Genomic DNA, 26,801 nt, shown 5'->3' with positions numbered 1-26,801 from the left:
ATCCTCAAACCTTCTGCACCTCACTGTACAGTAAGTGTGTAACCTACTGTACACATGGTGCTTTTGACTTCACTAGCTGGAATCCGCATAAAGAATCAAACAATGATTAGCAGTCCAAGAAAACACACTGTGTTAATGTACGGGGGAGACTAACAACAGTGATTACTCCACTGGTTGTTATGGTTACTGTACACGGGTAAGTGGACTGAAGAATATGTTCATGTTCCTTAATAAAATATGCCTAAGAGATGAGGATAGTGTGGACATGGAAGCGAGGTGTGAAATTAACAGATTCGGTCGGACTTCACGCGAGCGGTAGCAGTTATGACCCCTTGTTTTCCTCCAGTGCTCCTCCTCTGGTCTCACTCTCGTCCCGTCGTCATCCTGGAATAATCGGCCGTCATTTCCACACCGTATCAGCTCTTCCTTCCACTCGTCCACCAAGTCAGATCCAGTTATTCACAGCTTGATCCGATGGCTCTTATCAGCTCTTACTGTTTATCTCTTTGGGTTTCGCCGTCTTATCTGCCGAGGTGTTGTCCATCTGTCTGAATCGACAAAAGACTGGCTCCCTGTTTATTTTAAAACCATTATTTGCCCAGAGAAAGTTGTCTGAGCACTTATCACCTTTGCCAGCGCTGCACATCGCATTCATGCCGCCATACGTAAGGTAACAACGCCTTGAGGCAACACTGGCTGCTCTCTGCTGGCTGGTGGGCAGCTCCAGTGGAAGCTTCACATGCCCTGTGGTGGTTTTGACCAGGTTCTCCATTATGGAGCAAAGCTTTGACTCCATGTTTTATTTGTATGAGGTCTGATTCTACAAACGCATCTCGTGGGTTTTACCTACAAGGAGAGGTTGTTTAGCAGGACTCTCCGCAGGGTCCCTTTACTGTAGGTGCCTTGCTAAAGTGCACATGAAGGTATTTTGCTGGGTGTTTTCTCATCTAGCCGCTCCACGGGGAATTAAAATGGTCCCATGCCACCTGCAAACGTCTTCCTTCTTTACTGCCCTGTTTGTGGGAGGCTTGCGTTTATTCCTCTGCTTGTCGACTTGTTCTCTGTCTGACCTGTCCAAAAATATACTTACTCTCTATTTCCTTGACACATTTAGGCCTAATCGTAGCGCACTGACAGCACTGTGTACGGGCTACACCTCTAATAGGCTACGCTGGTCTAGACGCTGGAGCTTATGTGGCCTAAATAGCAGACATAAGACATCTGTAGGGCACCATCCATTCAGTCTCTATTACCCCACAGATAGGCTTGCTCAGTCCCACTCTAGCTATCATCATCAGTCAGTAACCAGCCTAAGCACCCTTAGAGCCCCAACGTTCCGTCTCCCAGCCAATTAAGTAGCAGTTATGAGTCCAGCAACACAGCTCTGATGGGACAAATGACAAATAATCAGCCGCACTCGGTCCAAAATGAGCCCGAGCCTAATTGGTGGACATTAGCCACACTGAGAGTAACTTGGACTAGATGGAACACTTGAGCTTGTAACAGTGTGAGATCATGGCAATAAGATTGGATGAAGGTGTGAAAGCAAGCATTTAGAATTTACCAAGCTGCCATATTGCTCTCCATTTCCCGCTGTCATTATCGGTTTCTACTGCGCACTTCCCTTCTATTTCTTCTGCTCTCATTCATTTGCATTCAGAAGAAGAAGATTTAAAAGGAGAAGAAGGAAAAAGAGAAGGAGAAGAAGAAGGAGGAGGAGAATAAGAAGAAGTAGAAGAAGAAATAGAAGAAAAAAAAGGAGAAGAAGAAGAAGAAGACGAATGAGAAAAGAAAGAAGGAAAAGGAGAAGAAGAAGAAGAAGAAGAAGAAGAAGACGATGACGACGCCATCATTCTTGAGAAAGCAAACTGGTAAAAGAATACACTCCAGAGGGAGGAGCGGAGGAATTCAGAGTGTGAGGGATTGAAAAAGCTTCAACATTTCATCATCAAAACTCCAACAAGCAGGTATTGAGAGAAAAAAAAAGCCCTGAACTGTGTCAATTTGTTTCGGAGGGTGAAAAGCCGGCAGTGAGATCAAACAGACCTTTGATATTTCTGTCATGTATAAAGGGAGCCACACTCTCGGGAAGATTCACTGGTGAATAAACTCTTCTCATATTCACTGTTTATCTTATAATCTCTGCCTATGTACACATAACCCTCAGTGGAACCACTCCAGAAATACACTTGCATACACAATAGATACACACAATAGATGCAGAGCCTCTGTTGTTTTACTTTATCGAGTATGTCTGTCAGTGCTTGTCAGCAGAATTACAGCATATTGTTTCTTACCAGGCTTTTATAGATAGTCACAAAACACTGGTTCAACACCGAGCTCGTACCTTGTGCTACACACACATCTGTCCTTCCTTACTTCCTTCCCTCCCTCCATCCTCCCTCCAGCTCTGTGTCAGATCACTGGCTGGAGTATTTCCCTGTGTGAGCAAGAGGCATCAAGAGCAGATCTACAGATGAAGAGGAATGGCTGCAGAGTTAATGTAATACACTGTGGGCAAGGTATTAAATGGGATCAGGCTAAGAGGGAACAGAGGAGTGAGGGAGACAAATCATTTGCTATGAAAACAATTAATGCCGCATTGATATTGATGCGTCCTACCCAGTCTCTCCCCCTCGTTCATTCCGGGCTCTCTCACCATCACTCTCTCTCCCACTTTGAGACGCTCCCTCTTACAAAAAGAAGAGAATAAATAAAACCCCCACCGCGCTATAATCCGGCTGTCTCTGAACCTTGGGAATCAATTTACCAATGAAGAAAAAGTAAATTCTACTTAAAGTATGCACTGATAAATCAAATTACCCAGAAACCACCAGGGCTCTCTAAGTTTTGGATTCATTCTCTTTTGAGGTTCAATAAAGCCAATAACTTACTGCATAAGCTCAGTGCTAATTATGTGACTGTGTGGGTGTTCTCTGCTGCAGCCCAGTATTTGATGCAGAGCTTTCCTAGATAATGCACACGCGACGCTCAACACACTCGCTGGCAAAGGTCAAAGGTATAATTAGAAGCTGTTAAATGCTCGTACCAAAAAAAGGCACAGTTTGAAAAGGTGCCACATCACTGCTGCGTATCGGGGCATGAGTGACTATGTCCTGACACCACGGAGGGTGAATTGACTGCCGCTAAGCCGTCGTTCAGATTTCATTTCCTCCTAAGGGTGAGGCGCATCCTAGCAACAATCACGCCACACACACACACACACACACTGTAGAGCTCAGCACATTCAGGAAAGCTCAAATCAACTGCATCTCCGTTGATCGGATCCACCTGCATTAGAATTCATTTTGAGGTTTCAGGACATTGAGGGAAACTTTCAAATATCCTGCTGGGAAGTAATTATCAGGATATTATGTAGATGCAGTTCCTGTGATTTATGGGAACAGCCTGCGGATGAAAGAACAGAAAACAGCGGCCGGGCAGCGGCAATGATTAGGATGAGTCACCAACAAAAAAAAAAAAGCAGCGTGATGGTCGAGCCTAGAAAGACTTTCATATGACGCAAGAAAAGGAAATGTTTGATGATCTGATGAACAGAGTGTGTTCCTACAGTCTATTGATGTGCACCTGAGGCGAACAGCATCCTATAAATATATAAACGGTCCTAGACTGAAAGGGTGCAAGTGGTACTTTTTGTACCTAAAGTGCACAGTAAGAATCTGTGAGAAGAGGCCTCTGATGATTTTACTGCTGGATACGGACGTCTTGGAGCAGAGACACCTGTGGTACAGTACTATCAGATGACGCCTTGCTGTTGTTCTGTACTGCATCTTCTCAGTAGTTTTGGAGAAGCTACTGTCACCAGATTAGTGGGTAATTCTCAAGGTGACCCATGCATTCTTTTACCTCCATAAACATTCACTCCTTCCCAGGCATGCGCCAATCTGGTAACTGGCTCTTATTGCTTATATGTGTGAACGCCTCGCAGACAAAGGGCACGGAGAACACTGTGGTCGTTATGATGTGAGGCCTGATTATATCAGAAGGATCATTTGGCTTGTGCTGAAAGCGCCGGCTATAAATCTAAAAGCCATGTTCTCTCCAGGCGAGCTCATTGGTTTCTGGTAAAGGATGCGGTCCCGGGTTCCTTATAGCAACGGAACAGCTGGAGCTTCCTCAACTTGACAAGGCAGGTCCCACTATCTCAGACACAGCAGCACTGCAGCTGCACTCATCCAACTGCTTATCCAGGGAAACTGGACCAGTGGGAGACATTGGGGGTTTTAGTTGAGTGCCTCCCTCCTGTCTGCAGAGATCTGTTTTTGGAGGGCTTAATTGGAAGAGAGAGAATGATGTCCAGGGCAGGTACTCTGTGGTGAAACATAATGATCCTACCCCCCACCTCCTCCTCCTCCTCCTCCTCCACAACCTCGTCTCTCTTACACTGCTGTTTTACTTTTTACTCTTGTCTTGTCTTTGCCGTTTTCCGCTCAGTTTTTCCTCATCTGCTCCCGACCGTCTTCATTTCTCTACGTAGAAAGACAGAAGGCACTTCTCACTGAGCAACTGGAAGACACTGAATCTGAAATGAGCCTCCACAAATGCATAACATCCCCAAGCGGAGTTTCTCTGCAGCTGTGACAAAGTAAATGAACGAATATGCAGATAATAAAAAATGGAAATTAATAAACAGGACTAATCACCTGCGGATTATCGCTGCCTTGTAATTAAACAGCACTGGCATGTGCCTGACGCTGATACGACTGCAGACTCCTATAACTGAAGCTGGTGTCACAGTATGGGCCTGCAGCCATTGCTTTGCTTTGTGTTGCCCCTGATGTACAGGTCTAATAACACACTGAGGCAGCTTCACATCAACAGCATAACAGGCGGCGGAGATGGAGAATCATCGCTCCATCTACGCTAACTTCGGAGTAAAGGCGAACAAGCAAACAAGGGGATGATCACACACTCCAGTCTGCAGAATGAAAAATAAACCTGTTTCATCCTGGGATGTCCCCGAGCTCCATCACTGCTGCTTCCACTGCAGACGACCTCTTCTCTAATCATCTTTGTGTAGTTACACCCACAGCTCATTAAATATTGTGGCACACAGTCATGGAACATGAGCTGAGTGGTGCTGGCAAGCTATGCAGTGGTAGCACTGGGTGGAGGCGGTGGAAGGCCTCACTGCAGCCCGTGTTCAGTTCAGACGTCCACAGACCACGCTGATGGTGGAAGCTGAAATATTTATTCATTATAATAGAGGGAAAATAGGATTTTACACTCAGTGCCCTTCAGCTGCTCGGGGACGGGCACGTACACGGTCATGCACGCTCAAACAAACAGAGTGAGTGAGAAGGACAGACAGAGTGGGATGCACCCCCCCCCCCCCCCACTGACAGCGGGTCCCTGGGTGCGCGTCCATCAGGCTGAATGAGAGATGAGAGGTTCAGCTTGGCGGGACTTGGATCCAGTTCTAATGACTGGAACCTGGCTGACGGTCGGAGTGACCGCATTCAGACACGCAAGCAAACCCACATGCTCTTATCATCATGCACGATTATGTGAAAATAAAGTGTCCACCAAAAGACGAGAAAATCCGTGACTATTAGAATCTGTCACCTTCAACCAAACTATTATCCCCCAGGTCTAAAGGGAGAGTTCCTTAGAGAGATGAGGCAAGGACAGGTGTGGGTCAAAGCTTCAATAGCACCTTTCATTCCTTCTGTACAACAAAGGCAAAAAGAAAAGAGATGAGACCAAAGAGCTTGTTTAAAGCCAGATATTCCTTGAAGAAGTATTTGCAGCGACTAGCGGCTGCACAGGCCTGTGCAGACTGCTTAATGTTACCTACAGTACAGTCAAACTGTCTCAGGATCAAGGAAGCAAACACACACCGGCCCACAGACACGGGCAAACGCACATTTGCCTCTGTGGACGTGACACTGGGCGTCACGGCCGTCTGAGCTGATGCACCTGTACTTTAGCTAATGGAATGGAAGGGTCCCTGCTGGGCGCTGGGCGGCTTGATTTCCCCCCGGCACCGCAGTCGGCCGGGGAACCACCAGTACACATGTAACTAAGTAAAGGCCGTAGCATTGTTTGTCTGTGCTCCAGAGAAGACAGGAAGTCTGAACCCTGCAAGCCTGTGTGCTCATGAAGCATAAAGGGTTTTCCCATGATCCTACAGTACAAACACATGCTGTCATCTTGTCTTTCATCAACAAATATGTGTAATTAATGACTATACATAAAGTTAAATACTACCTTTATGCAATTCATCAACCCAGAACATGCGTAGATTTGAAACCTGCAGCTTCTGATACGAACCGTGAAGCTGCTCTCGTTGAGCAGCTGTTCTTGACCTGCTGTGCTGCAGTTTGTAAAAAGCATGTGACATTTAGGGGTGGACTCTCAAGACGAGTATGAAAACGCGTGTCCAAATTAATCCACAGGAAAGACAGTTCAAATGCACTCACCTAAAAATAAAACCAAGCAGCAACAGCAAACATTTTTTGTGGGAAATAAAACCAGTGGCCGGATGATGTTTTCATTATGAACATACTAGTTTCCATTTATGCCAGTTAACAACTACAGTACTCCTCATCGAGGTGTAGCAGATTTGCCAGTTAACAACTACAGTACTCCTCATCGAGGTGTAGCAGATTTGCCAGTTAACAACTACAGTACTCCTCATCGAGGTGTAGCAGATTCATGTTAGAAAACATTTATTTAGTGCAGGTGTTTGCATGCACTAAATAAATGTATGTATAAATAAGAATGCTCTGAACATGTGATGCATTTCCTGTGTGTTCGTGTGTGTGTGTTGAACTCTTCTTGACTCTTTTTCTATTTGTACTGCAGCAACAGGGATTAAAATTGTTTCTACTGCTACAGGGAAAAAAAGAAAACTAGATTTATATACTGGAAATATGACAATAAAAATAAATTGGTTTTCTTTGGCCGAGGAGATAGAAAAATGTGAAACTAATTTTCCGCCCTTAGACGACATTGTTTGCTTTAGAAAAGCTGTGCAGTTTCGTATTTTCCCTGGAATATCACAAGAATGCTGGGGAGATCAAAGCGAGGCTGCGCATATGACCATCAACAAGCCTAACGCGAGAGGAGACAAGCGCACAAGGCTGCTTAATACCACACACTTCTAGTAATGTTGGCTGAGTGCTCAGAGCAGCACGCTCCACATCAGTACACTTAACAGGGCAGCTGTTGGGCTTCGACACGCGGCTGACGGCCGTAAGTGACGGTGCAGGTTATATTGCTTTTTATATTTTTTTGACTGAAAAAAAGACTTATTTCTTCAAAGATGATTGGAGTCACACATGCCGCTGGAATAGGGAATGAATACCTCCAGCCCCCCGCTGAGCGAGTAAATGGCTTGTGGCTTGTCTGACTGCGCAGCAGAGCTTAAAATGACTGGAGTGTTTGTATATGCAAAGAGCATCACAGACGAAGGCGAAGACGAAGGCTTCTGATTTGGGAGGTTTTTGCTTAAAGAATGTGTGTGTGTGTGTGTGTGTGTGTGTGTGTGTATGTGTGTGTGTGTGTGTGTGTGTGTGTGTGTGCCGGTCATGTGTAACTACCCAAAGGTCACAGAAACGCTGGCGAGAGCTAGAGTTTTATACTGAATGATTTCTAATTAGATGCATATCTATATCTGAAAAAGAAAGCGATTAATCTTTGAATGAAAAACAGTTTTCGTCTCCGTGATTAAGATTCAACACCCAAACGCCGGGAACAGATGCGGCCTCATATATTGATCTACTTGACTCTACGTCTTCCTCACTCCTTGACTGCGACGCCTCATGCGTTTCTCTCTGTCTTCTTTACAAATAAACAAGCTCGTTGCGTTCAAGGCCTGATTGATTCCCCCTGCTCTGTTTTTACATTTATCTCCATGTTAATGCATTTGAGTTAATGTGCCGTCATCGGCGACATGACTGACGAGCGCCGCTCCACGTCGCGGCGCGTGCGGTGACGGAGCTGCGTTTTGAAGATTCGCTCTGAAGAGTCACTCCTGAGCTAAATGAAAGCGAAGTGATTTACTGCTACGCTAACTCAGACCACTCTGAATCACATCTGTAACGCCTCATTAAATATTGGTTGAATAAAAAGGCTCCATCTTTATGCCAAAGCTACAGTGCATTAGATGATAGGTGACAAGGGGCCAAAATGTGTGATCCTTGAAATACTAGTGTTACAGTAGGAGTAACATATATTGTATGTTAACGTAGTAGACGTTTGAGACTTGATGGATGTGGAAACATTTTTCTAACTTCCTGCTGTGATTATAAACAAAACAGGTAACAAGTCACCAAGGCTGATCAAAATGCTGTTTCTATTCTTGTTTGCTTCGTTTGATAAAACCTCCCGAACACAACATGAGTCACGTTTGTATTAAATTGTCAGATTAACATTTTGGATCAAACACTACGGAAACAAGACACATTTGATGATAACAGACAGCCTTTCAGAATGTGAACAACGTAACAGCTTTTATTAAAAAAAAAAAGTCATGGTCAGGATTTGAAGCTGTGGATTATGCTGCTTCACGGTTTAGGTTGTTTGACAAGTGAGGTCTCTTCTTCTTTGCAGGCAGTTTGTAAGTGAACGCTTACAGTAAGTCTCCAGCCTGTCGAACCTGCACCGAGCGACCGATGCCCCAGCGAGGGGACCGGGAGGCGACCGTACGAGTCTCTGGGAGTAATTATCTCCCTTTGTACGTGCTGCTCCTTGGGGTATTGTCACTTTGCCCGCTGTTTTCGAATGCGGTGCAATTACAGTTCTTTTTCTTTTTTCTTTTTCTTTTACAGCACTAAGCCATTCACCGCCCATTAAAGCAAGAGAGCTGAACATGCATTTTCCTGTCTTTAAATTGACGGCACTAAAACCTGGGGGGGCTGCACACACTCACACAGAATATTAGCACTAACCAGACACTAATTCAGTTTATGATGAATGCTTGCTGCAGCAATACTCCCATGGCGGCACCTTGATGAGTTGCCAACAACAATAAGAATGAAACAGAGAGGAAATATAATCACTGGAGACAAAAGAAACCTATACATAAAAGTTTGAAAACTGCAAAAACTGAAGGAAAAGTGGAGTCCGTCTGAGTGTGGGAAGTGGCTAATAACATTAATGGAGTTGTCTTTGGATGCAGACGCTGACCGTTCTGTCCCGCCGTCCTGTAATCCTCTTATCTGAAGCGATTCCGCGAAGCCTCCGTTTGCTGCGGAGGAGCGCGTTTGCGGAGGAGCTGAGGCTGAGAGAGCAAAGCCCCGGAGGAGAAGAGGAGGCGACAGGACGGATGGAGACGGACAGGAGGCCACGTTGAAATGAAAAGAGTCAGGCCTGAGATGCAACCGTTTGACTCGAAATGACACAATAGCGCAGGATTGCGGCGCCTCTGTGTATCTCACAGCACTTAAAACCATATTACCTGCTAGCGAGAGCAACTCATAAGTCTTCTCCATCCACCAAGGACTCTGCTGAATCAATGAAGGGCTGTTGGGATGAGGTGTGAGATCAAGGGCTCCGCGGTCTGATTGGTGACCTCGCCCTGAAAGTCACATCGGGGTCACATGACTCGTACCGTACGGCCTGGGTGAAGTGCAGGACGGCGCGTCGGACCGGATGAGACGAGCGAGCAGCTGATTAGACGAGGACAAACGGACCCAGCCCTTTCCTTCACCTTCGTCCCAGCTTTCCACCTGTTTCCTCCTAATTGAAATACACAACTCAGTAATGGATTCCGGTGTGCGTTGGTGTCCTGTTGTGCACAGATGGAGGCGGATCGGCTCCACAGGACGCTCAGATACTGTACGTTTAGGACCTGAAACACTGATGGAGGACTTTACAGTAGAACACATGCCGCAAGTGATTTCTGTTCACCTCATCACTTCACCTCATGATTGTGAGTCTCCTTGCTTTGACTATAACAGAATCCCAGTCTGACTGTATCGAAGTGTTGCGTTCACGCTTGTGCTGACTTGTGCGCTTCTCGTTGGCCAAACGAGGGGAAAAACAAATGATTTCTCCACATTCCGTTTATTATACTGGATCATTTTGAACCGTGGATTATTGCAATATGTCAGATCGTAATATCTGAACAAACAATATTTGCCCGGTGCAAACGTCTCTTTTGAGGTTAGTTTCATATCTTTTTTTATTTTTTCCAGTCATCTTATATAACAGTAACGTGGGTTCACATCTAAGCAGTTCATAAAGCCTGTGACAGCCAAATGTAGACATTATTCCACCCGGCTCATATTGCACACGCCGGCATTGTAATCGCTCTCTGTCTCTCTTTCTTATTTAATTGAAATGGGCTCATCTCACTCGTCTCCGACTGAAGGATGACCGGGCTTGGATGGAGGTGAAGATAGCGCACCAGATATCATGTAATTAAGGCCGCGGCGAGATAGAGGGCTGCTGAATTGATGGCCTGGGTATTAAAACCGGACAGAGTGGCTGCGATTTTCATATTTCAGCTGTGGAAAATGTTCTCTTAGTGATGGATGGAGCTAAACTATCCAATCTGGCAGCTAGTGGTGTCATTGAGACTATTCATTACAGATTTCATAACTCACATTTTTTTACTCCACCCTTCTCACATCTACCCAGCTGCTATGGAGACCGGTCTTGGGTGGAGTGGTGGAATATTTGAATTTATTGGAGCTTTATTGTTTATATCCCTGTCAACAGTGTTAAATCCCACACCGGCAGCGTACAGTAAAGGCATCAGCATCCATTCTCTTTATCTGTCCTGACCTCTGTCTGGCTGTCATGAGAATGTCTGCATTATTAAAGCATCATAACGCAGCCTCAGCTGGTTGACTACAGTAAACAGCAGACAGGTTAGATCAGATTAGAATAACCCGCAGCGCAGACAGTGGATGACGGGCCCAGATGTGCGCTGTCAGAGACGGAGGGGTGGAAGGTGACAGCATGCGGAGCGGTTCACGCGGAGGACAGCCTCTCATCCTGTTTGGCGTCATTAAACATCGACGCTGATCAAAGCGCGGCGTCGCTGCGAGGTGAGCGGGGCCGCGACGCGCCCACGCGCCGTCACGCGCTCAAAGCCGACGCCATCTCAGCCGCTCGCCATGGGAACGGCTTCCCAACAACCTCGGCACCGGGTCTGTTTATGCGCTGGAAGCGGTCCGCTGCAGTCCGACTGGAACGCGTCCCGTTTGATTTGCACGGCTCGGCACGCGGCGCCGCGCTCCTTGAAACGGGTCCAGACGACCGCGCTACGTGTTCGCTCCTACAGCTTAATTAGCAGCGCAGACATGAAGATGGCAGTTGTTTATGGAAAATCCCTCGCAGGGAACTGTTTCAAACTGTTCCCGACACCTGTTTGGGTGTTTTTCTCAGAAGGTTGTTGTGAATTCACATATGCCGTCGCTTTTCATGTAAAACGCTTTCATGATGTAGTTAATTCAGAGGATGTGGATTCATTGTGTTCATTGCACAGGAACATATTGTAGCATGTTCATGTGTTGAATGGGGATAACGTTATCATTCATCACTGTCAACATAATGTAGCCCTTGTTTTCTTCATATCAACAGGTACTCTACCTTCGGCCGTCCACTGCACAGACAGAACAGAACAAAATGTCCTTTAGTGAAAAGTGAACTAGTTAATCTTCTGGACGTCTGGATCTGAATTGGATCCAGACGTATGGAGGCAAGGTCAAGTGACTTCTACTTAACACACAAGCATTCACACAAAGTAACACACACACAGGAGCTCACAGGGCGAGAAAATAGAAATCTACAGAACGTCTTCATGGCTTTATATAATGTAGTTTTCTGTTTTTTATCCTGCTCAGTCTGTGTTTCTATACAGTATACTTTTATAGAAGTATATAATACTGTACACACAGAAGCACACATGTAAATTCATTATATGTTTTAGTGCTGATGGTGCTGATGACATTAAGAGTCTGTTTAAAATGTTAAGGCTTCGTTAAAGGCAACATTTTCAATTGAAGCCAAACTCAGCGTGAAGCTTCACATCAATTTGCTCTGCACCATTAGATCTTAGTTACCTTCACTCAATCAGGCTCTCACATCCCTTCAGGTTTTGGCTATTGTACTGGTGACCGCGGTAGATACTGCATTGATGCACTTTTTCTGCAATGCTTGAGTGTGTGAAGCTTCAGCTTCAGCCTCAGGCAACATCCAACCACTTCAGCACAGCTTCAACTGGCAGCAGAGGGTGTCATCAATTCAGTTCCATTTACTTTCATGGAGTCAGTTCACGGCAAACGGCATCTCAAGTCAAGTGTAAGTGAGCTAGGTTTTGGCTAAAGAGGCCAGTCCTGTGGTGAACGGCTTCTAGGGGCAGTCAGGGACTGATCAACTCTGCTCGCTTTCATGAAGACGTCTGATGGTGAAAGTAGTTCAGAAAGTCCTCTTAGTCCCATTAGCAGAGTCAGGGCTACGGCACTATATAAGTGTCGTTAACGAAGACATGGTACAATAAACCGTTAGCATGTGGTTAGCATTATAGCTAGCCCTGGGCTAGTTTTTGACCTACTTATACTGTAGGTCTATACCTTATGCAACACACATAAACAAGGACTCAAATAAAAGCTCTAATCTAAAGGAATATATGGTTATGCACCAAATCATGCTACATGTCACTATCACATTTGGTGAGTTATGAGCCAAAGAATGAAAAATGCTAAGCTAATTGCTAGCTAAATAACCATGTACACATTCGTTATGATCACACAATGTCCATATTATTGTCGAACTGATCCCACCCATTCTCTACCAGCTACCAGTTCTGTCAATCTTGTGTTTGTGTTTTAGGCCAATTCCATGGCTTATAAGTTCAGTCAGTTGTTGCCAGGCGGAGATATGGCTGCACAGACACCATGTGGGGTTATAGGTTTCAGTAGCCTTTGCTTTACTGAGATATTCATTCTAAAAGTGCATTTCTCTTTACTGTAGTATAACTGAAATGTTTTACTATTATTCATAAACATTGCATCAGTAACAGTAACACTAATTTTACATGTCAAATCACACCTTGCAGTCAAATAGACCTTGTGGTTGCAGAGATAAATTCATTTGAAGGTAGCTATGCTGTTTTAAAAAAAAAAAACCCTCAGAAAACAACCTTGGGGCTGAAGAAGTTAAAACCTTTGGGACAAAACATCTCTGCGTTGCTAAAACATGATGAATCCATCAAACAATAATAGTGAATGAAAAGTGAAACATTTTCTTTTCCATTTAGTTAAAGAAAATGACCAAGACCATTAAGCATTTCCCCGAGAGTTTCAGCTTTTATTATCTGCATCTGAATCTATATTTACCTTATTAGGATTTGTTTCTTAACGAGGCACTTTCTGTGTTTATTCCCCTTGTAGATGCTTTTGCTGCATATATTTGCGCCAATAACTCTTCTTAGGCCCTTGACTGTGCTAATATATCAAATCATGTTCAACAAATTAGTTTTTCGCTCAGTCGTTTGAGGCGTAATTGTGGTTGTTGACCGTTATGCGGCGGCCTTCCACTGGACTTCCTCTCACTGGGCCCGATTTGAGCCTAGAACCCAACACGGCTGCGTTAGACGAGGACGCCGCTGCTGCATTATGCATGCGGGGAGCGTCCTTCCGTTTAAAACGCTACTTGCAAGAGCACAATATTGAATTTGTAAAGTAGTCTGAAATGTATGCAAATGAGGGACGGTGCTATAGAAGCGTATTAGCTATGCATTGTGATTGATGTGTAATTCCAATACGTTTACTGTGCCACAGAGACGGCGGCCATTTCCATATTCTGGCCCGAGCTGAGAATGGAAATGAGCCGATGAAATATTTATCCACATTAATAAAGTAAAACAGACAATAAACCAGTAACACAAATGTAGGACAAACATGAACATGCAGTGGTATGTACAGTCACATTCATGTGCAGATGAGCTGGAAAACTTCCCCGTCTCCCGATTAGTTAACTTCTCTACCTGCTGAACTCTCTACCTGCTGGTGAAATGCGCTCACTGAAAACGCTCCTCCGCTCCCTTTGTCTTAATAGCGATGTGATCTCCTCTCCCACAGGAGCAGGAAGCCACTGAGCAGTGCAGTTCTTGGAAAGACTTCCCTTTTGCTCACATTTCCCCGCGCTTTCTCTCTCTCTCCCCCTCGCGCCACTTTCTTCCCTCTCTCTAGTTTCCTCAGAGTTCGTGAACTCGGTGAATGAGTGATTTTCAGAGTTGCCGGGCGAATGTGGGGGAGTGGAGTGTTGTCGTATCAAAGCTGTCAGGCATTCACTGCTCGTGCTATGGATCCTGAACGCATCGCTTCCGCTGGGAACAATGCGTCTGCTGTCGTTTGGTGCACATCATCGTGCGCGTAAGTCAATGTGTACACATGTTAAACACACAAGTAAACACAACCTGAATGCAAGATAAAAAGTCTACTGCACAGTTACAGTTTACTGGGTGACTTAGCGCTGCAGCTCTGTGTGCGCTAAAGTTTTCCGCGTTCAAGGCCGCGTTTGCCTCAAGTGGCTCAGGTTCCTCTGGGTTTCCTTCAGAGAGGATAGTTTGCTGACAGATCACAATGAAGAGCTCGTGTAGCAGGTGAAAGGCTCGTTCACGTCTTAACTGACAGCCGTGAAGTCTGACAACAACAAGAGTCTCTGCTTCTCCATCAGCTAGAACCACCGGCGAGAACTTCTGGTTCCTATGGCGACCGAGCGCCGAGTCCCATGGTGGCGCTGCCACCGTGACCCCACTCTCTCTACAGTAAGTAGCTTGAAAATGAATGAGCGCAGCTTTGTTAGCGCTAACCTCTGCTCTGCGGCTTCGCCTCCGTTTCCACGCCTCACCTCCGCACGCAGCTTCCTTTCACCTTAAAGCTCCACATCATTCACCAAATCAGAGCCCGACTTCGCATCCGGCACTTCAAGGCTTCCACGCTTCCCCCCAACCTAATTACCATCTTTCTTCCCTGGTAGCGCAGCGTTCCCGTCCCCGCTCTCGACACACTCCGAGCGCTTTGCTCTCGTAACCACTGATTGTACGGCGCCAGCTGTGAAGTCTCCCATGTGACAGCCAGGTGCAATATTGCGCCGCGGCTTCTGATCCATCAGGTGCTTTTCACTCCGTGATACTTTGCCTCACCCCGGCTCCATCTACTGTACACGCCCCCTCTTTCCCGCTCACATGTACAAGCTTGGCGGGTTTTTCATCCCCCACAAACCTCGTGACCCGCAGATCAACCCTCCCCCAGCGCTTAATAATGGATGGAAATGACGCCAGCGTGTGGTGGAGGCGAGGAGAAAGTTGCACGGGACGCGGCGGTGACTTTGTGTTTTGCGAGAGGTCAGGTGTTTACTTCATGATAACGCCTTATCTGCACCTGCCCGCAGAGCGGCGGCGTGATGGTAATACTGTGGATGCTTCCCCTCTTTATCTGCTCCCTAATCATTCCCAACACATAGACATCATTACCGGGATGGATTTTCTGGGTGAGTGAGAACGGGACGTGGAGGCGCACGGAAAGAAAGAGGCGGTGGAAGCCTCGTCTCCATCTTTTCATTAATCACGAATGAGTTCATTTTCCTCTGGTGACTCGAGCACTCAGTGGTGAGGAGGACAGGCTCTGCCCTCCTTTTATCTATACGTGTTCAATACGTTTCCCCGCGTTCTCCTTTCAGCCTCTAAATGGCAAACCAATAAACCGAGGAACCAAACCCCACTGCTCTACGTCGCCCCCCTCCTCCTCCTGCAGCCTACGCGCTCAGTGTTTTAATAAAAATCACAGCTTATGCGGTCACGTCCGAGAGCGTCGGCGATCACACTCCGACGCGCTCAGACACATACGCAACAATCAGCCGTGGAGCGTTGCGCTTCAGGTTCCCAGAGTCGGCTTAGCGTAACCTCGCGCCGCACGCCTCGACAGCCGCTGTGACTATTAGTGGGATCTCACAGGGCTGAATGAGCAGCAGGGTGGTTAGAGTTGAATAGCAACGCGCACGAGTTCTCAGAAATCCAACTCTGGATCAGGCAGCGGAAATCGCTGGAATAGAGAGAGAGAGAGAGAGAGAGAGAGAGAGAGAGAGAGAGAGAGAGAGAGAGAGAGAGAGAGACGGGAAGAGATGCAGCAGGACACTGAATCACAGAGGATAAAAACTAACACCTAACATCTGGATTTATCTCCCTTCACTGGTCATTTCCAAGTAATTATTAGTTAGTTAATAGACGGTGGGGCAGCTACAGCTACAGTAGCTGAGTCATCGTTAATGATGCATTTCCTGCTATCACCAGCTGTGTACACAGACAAATGTGTCCTTTCAAAAGCTCGTACACTATATATGACCTTGCCGTGCAACATAAACTGCATTCTATTATGCTCAACGATGCGAAGTACACGTCCACGGAACGGGACAGTGAGTGAGTGGATGGTGGGGTTGAAACCTTAATCACATCCTACAGCCTCTCTCTCTCTCTCTCTCTCTCTCTCTCTCTCTCTCTCTCTCTCTCTCTCTCCAGCTTCATCCCCGTCTGCATGATGCATAGTGATACAGGCATGAGCTGTGCGAGTCACTGGTGCCCACATGCTCACACTAACTCACTTTGTCGTAACTTCCGTCGAGCAGCTATTTTTGTTTAGCATTTGTTCACTTGTAAAACGGATGCCGAATAATCAGCATTGTCTCTGTGTGTCTGTGCATGTGTTGATATTTCGGCGCGCCACCTCGGGTCCCAGTCAAAGTGAAGCACTGCGAGCAAAGAGGAGAGAGGATAATGATCCTGCTCATAATAGAGGAGTGGAATCTGGTAAACGAGGCTGCATGTGCACAGTGCTGCAGGATGTTCCTTTGCAGCCGCTGTCACACACACACACACACACACACACACACACACACACACACACACACACACACACACACACACACACACACACACACACACACACACACACACACACACACACCTCTAACAGCTCCTGGCGTTTAGTGTATGTGAAAAATCCTGTCACATTCAAATTAACGGCAGCACACAGTTCCCTACCTTTTTCCGTCTCCCTGTGCATGTGTGTGTGGATCTGTGGAGACCGAGAGCATGAGCGCTGATGGCTCCTCCATTAATAAAATATGGTCCCTTCCAGTAGACACGGGAACGAGGAGCGTTTTGTACCGGCGCCTCACTCGGGTGAAGGATTCCACCGATAGAACACGGGCCAAGCTAACGAGCTACAGAGTTTAGGGCCGTACGTTTGCAGTGAGGTGGATCCTGCTGTGCTTCATTCAACAATAAGGAACCCAGTGCATGCAGCAGACGTGACCCATCCTCTGCTTCCCACTGTGCATTCACGACGTCCGGCTCTGGAGTCGGAATGCGCAGAGACCTGATGTGTATACGTGGCCGGGAGCTGTCATCAGCAAAGCGTGTCCTGCATGCATCAGCAGAACGGCCCGAGCATCCGTCCCCACATTGTGTGAGACAAGTTCTCGTCTTCAGGAGAAAACATGACGTGTCGCGGCTTTGATTACTTCTGCAAAGGTGATTCGCGGTTGCATCAGTCTGTTGCTCCACATATCAGCGCCATCCAAGAACAGACCTAACGACCAGCTATGTGAGGTACAGCACACGGAGGGATGATGATGATGAGATGGAGGAACGATGAAGAAAATCCCTTGATATAAAGGAGAGACGTATCGATAAGGAGCAACACACTGGTTTTATTCTGAAGGGACTGCACTAATGCATTAACACGACAGTGAAAATACAGAAAGGACTCCGGGAGGAGGAGAAACAATGTATTTATAGACAGCGGGCGAGGAAAACCCAGCAGCTCGTTCACGAGTCTGACGTAATCCTCAAATACGTTAATATTTAATTGAAGAGTCATGAAATTAAAAGGCTCAAGGAGAGGAGGACGAAGAGAGCGATAGAGGGTTCTAGATAAGCCTGTGGAACACAAAACAGCTGCTCACCTCTCTTTTTAATTATAAATATGTGGATAATGGGTTGTTATGTTTGCAAGAAGAGGCCCTTGACTACCATTATCAGGGAGAAAGGGGGGAGGCGGGGGAGTTCTCCTCACAACAAGGAGTCCCGCTATTCTAAGAGTTTGGACCTAATTTCCACATCGATGCTGCGTTGAGATATTAATATATGAGGGACGAAGGAGTCGGGATGTTTATTGACCTGGGCTTTTCCAGAAGCTGGACTCCTCCCTGTCTCAACGAAGCAGAACAGCGACCCCCTGTGGCTCCTGCCGGGAATTACACATGCAACATGACGTCACTCGGAAGCGAGAGCTGCTTCGTAAACAACCGTCCTGCAAACGCCTGGAGCTGCGCGCCACCGCACGGGTTTCAGCTGCTTCCGACTCCGCTCAGACCAAACACCCTGGGGTTCGGCCAATTAGGAGCGCACAATTGCTTGTACCCCGTCTTCTCTGTCACACATCAAGTCCGGCCTGTCACGCAGTCGCCACGCGGGTTAGAGAGTTCACAGAGTGTGTGGGACGACGTGACCCAGGTGTGAAAGGGCCGTGACGCGCCCAAGGCGGCTGATTAGCAGCGCGTCAGACTCCGATGCTCCCCATCAGACGTTACTGCACCGAAGGCTCCGTCTCACTGATACTTAATTATAGGAGTCATATGAAAGTCCTTCACATGTCTGCAGGGTAGTTGGAGCGTTTTCAAAGAGGGGGGGGGGGGGCTGCATAGAGACAAGTGACTGTTCTATTAAAGCAGTCCTGGAGTTACAATCTATAGCTTCCAGATCTCTGCACTCACAGAGGTCACTAATCATTGTGTCAGTCGGCTCCGTGGCCGGGACTGTCACTCAGCCCGGCCCGCCTCAGACACAGCCGAGGCCCGGCCCGCCTCAGACACAGCCGAGGCCCGGCCCGCCCACACCTGCTCCGCTCGACAGCGCACGGCATCTGGGCCAGAGATCGCGCCCAGAAGGATTACGTCAGTTTCATTCTGCCGCGCACAGGAGCAGACCCGGCATCTGTCCCGCGGAGCGGAGAGGAGGGAGAGACCCCGGGAAGGCGGCCTTTTCAATCAGGTTGTACCTAATGAATGCAGAAAAATGATTAGTGCCTCCACAAGGCTTCAGTAAACCCAAACTAATTCAGGGGAATCCTTAATCGCCTGACCTAGGCTTTTTGCATTGTCCATGGTATTACAGTAACAGGATTGGAAAAGCATTGGCTCCAGTTACACCCATCCTCTAGTGACGAAGACACTGGTGGGGGTTAGCATTCATTTCCAAAGCCTTATGTTGCATTTGCATAATTACCATAAATCATCACAGGGATGTTCTGGTCCATAGTAGAGAGGAAAGTGGGAGAGGCCACTGGGAAGTGTCATTCTTTGAATGGGTAACAGCAGGGAGAGGAATGATTATCACGGCTGGAAGTGAAACTTTGGCTTCTTTCAGCTTCGTGCACTACTGCAGTAATAATGATTTGTGTACTTGTACAGATTTACCAGCATTTTTACGACACTTGAGGATATTACATTTGTTTTGAGATTTATTTTCCCCCATTGGACCTTTCGCTTGTCTGAGAAACTAGGATCCAAGCCCATAATTTGCTCTATAGATTATATTTGGGTTTGAAAAATACATGAAAATACACGTGTGAATATTGAGCGTAGACGTTCTACACTGTAGATGATCATTGTCATCACTGCTTGGAAAACAGACAGAGATGTCTGTTTTACTGTAGGAGCAGTGGCATTAAGGCCCTTTTCCTTTCAGTGATGGAGTCGCTGAACCCTGAGGTTAACGTAAAGTAAATACAACTGAACTGGGACATGGTGAACCTGAGGGAGAGTCACTCACACAATAACACTGCTGAGCCCTGGGTGCAACAACCGTTCTACCTGAGTGACACACTATGTGTGTTTGTGCAGCTGATGGAAGACACTGGGAGGATTAAAGTTATGTAAGCTCAGAAACAAGGGGAAAAAAATCGCACTGTGCCATGGATTAAATAGATGAAAATTAATGTGAGGGGTTAAATGCTTAACGCAGGCTGCAGTCTGTGCAGCATGCTGCCTCAGTAATCTGCTGAGGTTCTGTAGCTTCGTGCGATGATAAATTTGAACTTGAGGAGCCTCAAAGGCTGCAGAGACATAAATAGATCTTACTGTATGTCTGCAGAGTAAACTACTGCTCATGCACTTACATATTATAGCTACATGAAAAAGACCCAAACTCCATGTCTGCCCACTGTTGCAAGAGTTGCATGATCCATTAAATCTAATGGAGTAGAAGGTTGGTGAGAAACAGACTGAACTGAACTTCACCCTGGACAGGATCAAAAGATGCAGAGAGGCTCTGTGGGAAACAAGCAAGCAAACAAACAAATAAACAAACATAATGCATTAAATATGAGGACTAGAACTAGAATGGAGGAGGTTTCAGGGCGAATGCTGACAGAGGGGAAAAGGTGGCTGTTCCACAGTATGTCGCCTCTCACTGCACCTCAACAGGCCGGGAGCAACAGGACCAAGCAGGACCAACACTCAGACATTCATATGAACGAATACAGGCTGTAATCACATTGTTAGCAGGGTTAAATATACAGTAATGAGATCTTGAGGTTGTTGCTTTTACCAAAACCACCATGATACAGCAACTCCCTCTAGTGTCCGAGTACAAGTACTACATCACCGCAGATCCACGGATCAGCACCGAGGACAGCTCCCCAACTCTGAAGGCACGAGAAGCATGGAACCAGCCTGGACCTCAGTCCAACCAGGCCTCTTTAAAGGTTTAACAACTCAACAAACAAACATGTTTTGTAGGTTTCAATCTCTCTTGTTTTCTTTTTATTCTTGTATCTCGACTAATTTAGTGTCACTCCTGCTAAAAAAAAAATCACATTTGGCCGGCCCCAAACAGTATTGATTGATGTCTGGCTATAAAAAGACATCTATCACCTAGACAGGGTGAAATTGAAGCTGTAGTGGTCTGTGTCCATGTGCCTGTGAATGCGTGCGCTCCGTCCGTGTGTGTCTGTTTGTGTACTGCTAGGTGGTCACCGGGGGTGGATGCGTGTTGATGCAGTTCAGTATTATGAAACAATAAAAATTTAGACACTTGATTCATATCTGGGCATAAAAGCCCAGAGTTTTGTTAGGTTCCCCCTTTAATGAAACCTATAATTTCTGCCCGGCTCCATCGTGTTGCTATGGAGCACGGGGATCGCTCATAAAGAGACGCGTCCAGGGCTGCTCTGCTTTGCAGCATCGCCATGGCGATGAGGGAGCTAAGTTACAGCGCAAAAGATCATTTATAGCGCAATGTGTCACACGCCAACTACATTTCAGACATACACCGCTGATTACTTACTTACTTGAAGAAAATAAAATGGCACGTTTGCAGGCCCACACTCACTGGACTCGGCTTGACGTGAACTATAACTCAACACACGCACGCACGCACGCACGCACGCACGCACGCACGCACGCACGCACGCACGCACGCACGCACGCACTGCAGTGTAACAGAACAGTGTTTGCTCAAAGACTGATGTTACAGTCACAAAGGTTACAAATCCAATCACTTTGCCTCGGGAAAATATGGCTCCATTGTCCGCGTGCTGCTTCTCCAGTGGAAGCGCCAACATCTGTTTGCCATCCTCGCTTCCTCACACGCACCATCATCCGCGCTCGTCAGCAAGTCTGAGACACTGAGCTAAGCATTTCCTAGCAGCCCCAGCGGACCTCAAACACGCCCTGTGTTTAATGTGCGTGTGGAGCCTGATGACTTCATCCACCACGGCCTCGGACTGAACGCCAGCATCTGCTGGTGCAAAACGAATAGGACGAGAGCCCGCACTTATTTCGCCCTCTCACCACTCTGGGATCTCTTCACTCGTAACCCACGTGACCCGCCGTTATCCAGTAGAATCGGAATCGTCCTCCTTCAGTGTAAAAGCTTTTCTGTGTGGCCACTGAGTGGACAAGCAGCACATGAGCGCGCGTACGCCGCCGAGGTTTAACCCGCCTTGTTGACTTCAGGCTCGGAGATTAGCAGAGGAGTGCTCACACACACACCTGCTATTCAGCCAGAAGGCAGCGGGCGACGTCCATATAGAATTTTAATGATCAGAAAAGACTCAGTGGAGAAAATCCAGGGGATTTACTGTGGTGTGGTTAGACGGAGGGGAGACGTATGAATGAGAACGGCTGCTCCGCTGAGTTCCATTCGCCCGCAGTGAGGGAGCGCGCGTGCACGCCAGATCAAATGCACATATATTTACTGTGTGCTCGCTGTCTGTGAAGAGGCCGGATGTGCCCGCGCATACTCAAACAACCAGCTGAGACACACAGCACCGTCCCCTTCTGGACACAGACTGGACCACAGACCCCCCCCCACCGCCGGGAGGCGTGACTCACCGGGGTGCTGCCGTCTGATAGGGTGGTCATGCTGATGGACATGCTCATCTTGTCCGAGGAGGAGAGGGAAGGTGGGGAGGGGCTCCTCTTCTCCACTTCCTGTCTCTGGAGGAAGTCACGCCAGGCCCGCTGGATACTGGGGATACAGGGTTTAAATCAGACGGAGTGAAGCGCATGTTACAATTCATTATAATAATCAGAATACGTCATACTATCAGAATAAAAGCCAACCACCACTCACATCAACACCTTAGTCTCTACGGGGGGCATGTTGATATTGATGTTGTTGTCGAGATCCTTGGTCAGAATATTACTGAGCAAGAGGAGAAGGAGATTTAGAGGACGGACAGACAGACAGACAGACAGACACACACACACACACACACACACACACACACACACACACACACACACACACACACACACACACACACAGGTCCAGGTTACCACTGATTAAACATCGTTAATTACAGGGAACTGGGCTTCTGCTCTGCTTTGATTTGTGTGTTAATTGTATGTGCATGTATGTGTGTTAACTCACCTCTGCAGCTGGAAGCCTTCACCATTAACATGCTGAAAGCCGCTTTGGAAGGTCTTTAGCTGCTCCTGTGTATATGAGAAGGAGAGAGACGGGTGGTTGGACAAAAAGAGAGACACAGAGGAAGAAATGAAAAACCGGCTGACGTCTCTGATAAGTGACTTTGCTGCAGACAAAGGGTGGAACGTGTGTGTGTGTGTGTGTGTGTGTGTGTATGACAGAGAGAGAGACGTTTGAGCCAATGTTCCAATGTTGGCAGATGTGCGACCATTGTGCTGAGCTCAGGGAACCCTGAAGCCAGCGGTCCGACAGTATTTTGGCTCCGCTCGATGTTTTCCCCACAAGTCAGTGAAGTAGGCGTCGAGAGAACTCGGCCAAATCGCTGCGTCGGCACTTTCCCGGCATCGGGACCCGGAGGCGGTGCAAAAGGAGACAGGTGAGGCGGCGAAGTTACAGTGGGACATAAATGGTGAACCACAGTACGGCGCCGGCGCCACAGACGTCCTGCAGCAGACGCGCCACAGATCAGAGCAGTAAACTTTACGCTCCCACTAAAACCTCCTTAAGCGGCGTTCTGCGCTGCCGGCCGCCGCCCGCCTCGGCCCCGCGCTCACGCTCTAACGGCGTAACGAGGACAGGCCGGCCTCTCCATAATTAAGCAGACTAATTCAATTACAAGAGAGCAACAAAGTTTAAGTGGAGCAGTTTGCGGTGACGAGCCAAGAGGGTCACATCAGGGCAGCGTGTTTGCAGCGAGGCCTGCAGCATAATCACCGTTTGACTGTGTGTTTGATTGCTCAATGGCCGTCTCATAAAGTTTGCATGGCAGAACCGAATGAAAACATTAAACGGTGGGTTGGCGTTTAACAAAACTCACTTATTAGAAACAAGAAAAGGGCTTTAGCAGAGAAGCGTTTTAAAACCTGGGCCTTTAATATTCCCTATAGAGCAACATACAAACATTTGCATAACTAATAATAACTGTGAATAACTGAAGCAGTGTCTTAGCGCAGAAATGCCGCTAAACACAGCATCAGCATCCTTTTATTCCAAACAAAAGCTCTGATGTTGGACTACTTGCTTATTTTCATGCATGCTGTGTTGTTTTCCTCATTACTCAGCCACCCATAAGGAACAAGCAGCTCATTAGAGCCAAACAAGGTCTTTGACTAGTGATCAATGGCTGCTTGAAGGAGCCGTTTTTCATTGCTTTCAATCCGTGTGTCAATCCCTCTCGAATTACACTTTGATAAAGGAGAACCTGTGGAAACGCCGACTGCGACTCCACAGAGCGTCCTTCTGCTCAGAGAGTCGTCTCAGCTTTTCCAAACCCACACTAATGCGTTTATGGACAGACAGCTGTCACTTTATAGTCCATGCACAACAAGCAGTCAGGGCCTTTTTACAGGCCCCATGTGGAGACAGACAGAAGTAAAGATGCTAGAGAAGGCAGAAATACCTTTAAAGACACTAATATACCAGAAAGTCTAAGACAGAGGAAGAGAGAAAGCTACAGCTGACAGAGGAGCGAGCAACGATGTGTCTGTGTGGTTGATTGTGAGGATCTGGTTTAATGGAGATGCTGGAAAACCGAATGAGCCGATCATTTGAGTTCCTCCACAGAGTTACTGATGGCTCGCAGTTAAAGGCTTGGTCAGACAAACTATTAGCTCAGACACACACACACACACACACACACACACACACACACACACACACACACACACACACACACACACACACACACACACACACACACACACACACACACACACACACACACAGTGCTTTAGAGTCTTAAACACCTGATTGCACATATTAATATGAGCTGGGTGTCTCTGAAGCACACTTAGCTTCTTATTTAGGGTTCTTAAACAAGTAATAAATTATGGCTGATACGGTTTGTAAACAGGGACTGGATGCAGTAACACACAGCAATGACTCTATACACCACACCACAGTCAGCGGGCGTTCAGCACATTAAATTCAAAGGAAACTTGCAAAGACAGCTGCACATGCAAATGGCTGAATTGTTGATTGCAATATTTTCAAAGTAAAGGGTTGTATATAGTTATTTCTTTGAGAGGGAACAAATGCTGCCTTTCTTGACACAGTGATGGTGACTAATCCTCCAAATTAAAAAGAAAGAGAGAAAACTTGGTCACATTCAGTTGAGTTCAGCATTTTTAGCTCCCTCTTTCCATTTTCCTTCCGCTAAACAAAACCAATTTAGCAGTAAAATATTTTGATAATTCAAGGCCGGTGCTTTAAATTAGCTTTAAATAAACACATTTTAGCTCAGGCCACAGGTTGTGGATGATCTTTAACTGCAAAATCTTTTGGATCGTTAATAAAAAAAGACCATTGTTAACATGCCACCTAAAGCCTTGGAATAAAGCAAACTAAGATTATTATCCTCAGTCATTATTTATCACTCAGACAAACATCAGCCATAACACTAAAACACGGGATCGATTTCAAAATCTATAAGAGGACACATTTTGTAATTACTGTTTACTAAAGCGAAGGTGTTGTGAGCTGCAGGCTTCTCTCTTGCCGTCCACACCTGTTACTTTTATCCCCGCGTCAGGAGAAACCCCCTGATCCCCGTCTGGGGCAGGAATCCCAAAAACGCACAAGCATAAACCAGAAGCGCGCATAAACCAGAGGTTTACATAATTTAGTGGCAGAAGGGACAGAAAAATCTATAGTCATTTTGGGCTTTGGCAGTGCCAAGCAGGCTGCTATTGATTGCAGTGTGTGTATATGTGTGTGAAACTACATGTGCCCGTGGATTTATGGTAGAGTGAGGTAGAGTAGGGGGGGGGGAGTCCTTCAACCCACACCAACACAAGAAATAAACACACGCGGCACTGTCCATCGCTCCGTCTCAGTCTCCACAATCTCCTCCTACGGACGTGTGATCGGAGTTATTAGTGGGAGAGCTGAACAGCTCTCACACTATTGTTATCTTCGGTCTTTATTATTATTATTATTCTTCTTCTACTTATTCCGCCCTTTTTTTGATTGCTATCTACTTTTTAACGCTTCATCGTAGAATCGTCGTTCAACTTTCTAAACGTGTGTCATCTTTAGGAGATGTGGGCTATTACTTTTTATGTTTTCAGCTTTTCAACTTTTAATGTTATTCAACTTTTTTCATCGTTTTTTTATAATGGTCGTCTATGGGAATCATCGTTCAACTTTTTGTCAACTTCCCTCTTTTCATCAGCGTCTATCATCGTCATACTTTGGCGTAGAAACGTCATTTCAACTTCAAAAGCGTCCATCATCGCTCAACTTTCTCCTCGTAAATCAGCGTTGTCGTATCTTCTATACTTTTTGACTCGTGAACGTTTAAATATGGTGTGGTTTTTGTTAAATTTTCAGCTTTTCCATTAGTGTGTATTGGGTCAGTTAGAGTGCGTGATGTCACAGCTACAGTGAGAATGTGCGCTTTTTTAAGACAGAACTTCTGTCTCTAACTTGTCACTACAGCCACAATTTTTACTCTATCAACGTAATTATTTCACTAAATCGTAGTCATACTTGTCTTCTTTCTAATGATGTGTCTGGCTTTACCCTCAGACTTATACTTTAGTCGCTATCGACCTCAAAGCACAGAGAGATCCTGAAATTCTCCCATAGACTCTAATGATAATTTTTGGCAGACGTCTGGAGAAAAAAAAGGAGGAGACATATTTTGAAATTGCGACTGTGGCTACAAACGTTTGTCCTCAAACATAAAATTCACACCATTTGCTCATTGAAGCCTTGGGACTCGTAAAATGAAATAATTTTTGTGATAACTATCATGGTTTAGCTGGAACAAGCCTGTTTATACAGGGTGAAACTCTGCTTTTACAGAGCAGAGTGAGCCTGATTTTCC

The 26,801-nt window shown here is 46.4% G+C and overlaps 1 protein-coding gene across 1 annotated transcript in view; it reads right to left on the bottom strand.

Annotated features, from left to right (window-relative positions):
- The window catches only part of schip1 (schwannomin interacting protein 1), a 138,072-nt gene that overhangs the window by 72,174 nt on the left and 39,097 nt on the right, over nt 1-26,801 (bottom strand). Inside the window, exons 6-8 of the mRNA XM_029170957.3 lie at nt 22,916-22,980; nt 22,616-22,687; nt 22,375-22,510 (exon numbers count right to left, since the gene is read on the bottom strand). Coding sequence (XP_029026790.1) covers nt 22,375-22,510; nt 22,616-22,687; nt 22,916-22,980 — 273 coding nt within the window. The remainder of the gene's footprint in view (nt 1-22,374; nt 22,511-22,615; nt 22,688-22,915; nt 22,981-26,801) is intronic.

The sequence above is a fragment of the Betta splendens genome, chromosome 13 (genome assembly GCF_900634795.4).
Source record: "Betta splendens chromosome 13, fBetSpl5.4, whole genome shotgun sequence".
Lineage (NCBI taxonomy): Eukaryota > Metazoa > Chordata > Actinopteri > Anabantiformes > Osphronemidae > Betta > Betta splendens.
Note: the sequence above shows the minus strand (reverse complement) of the source record. Positions and strands in the feature narration are given on the sequence as shown.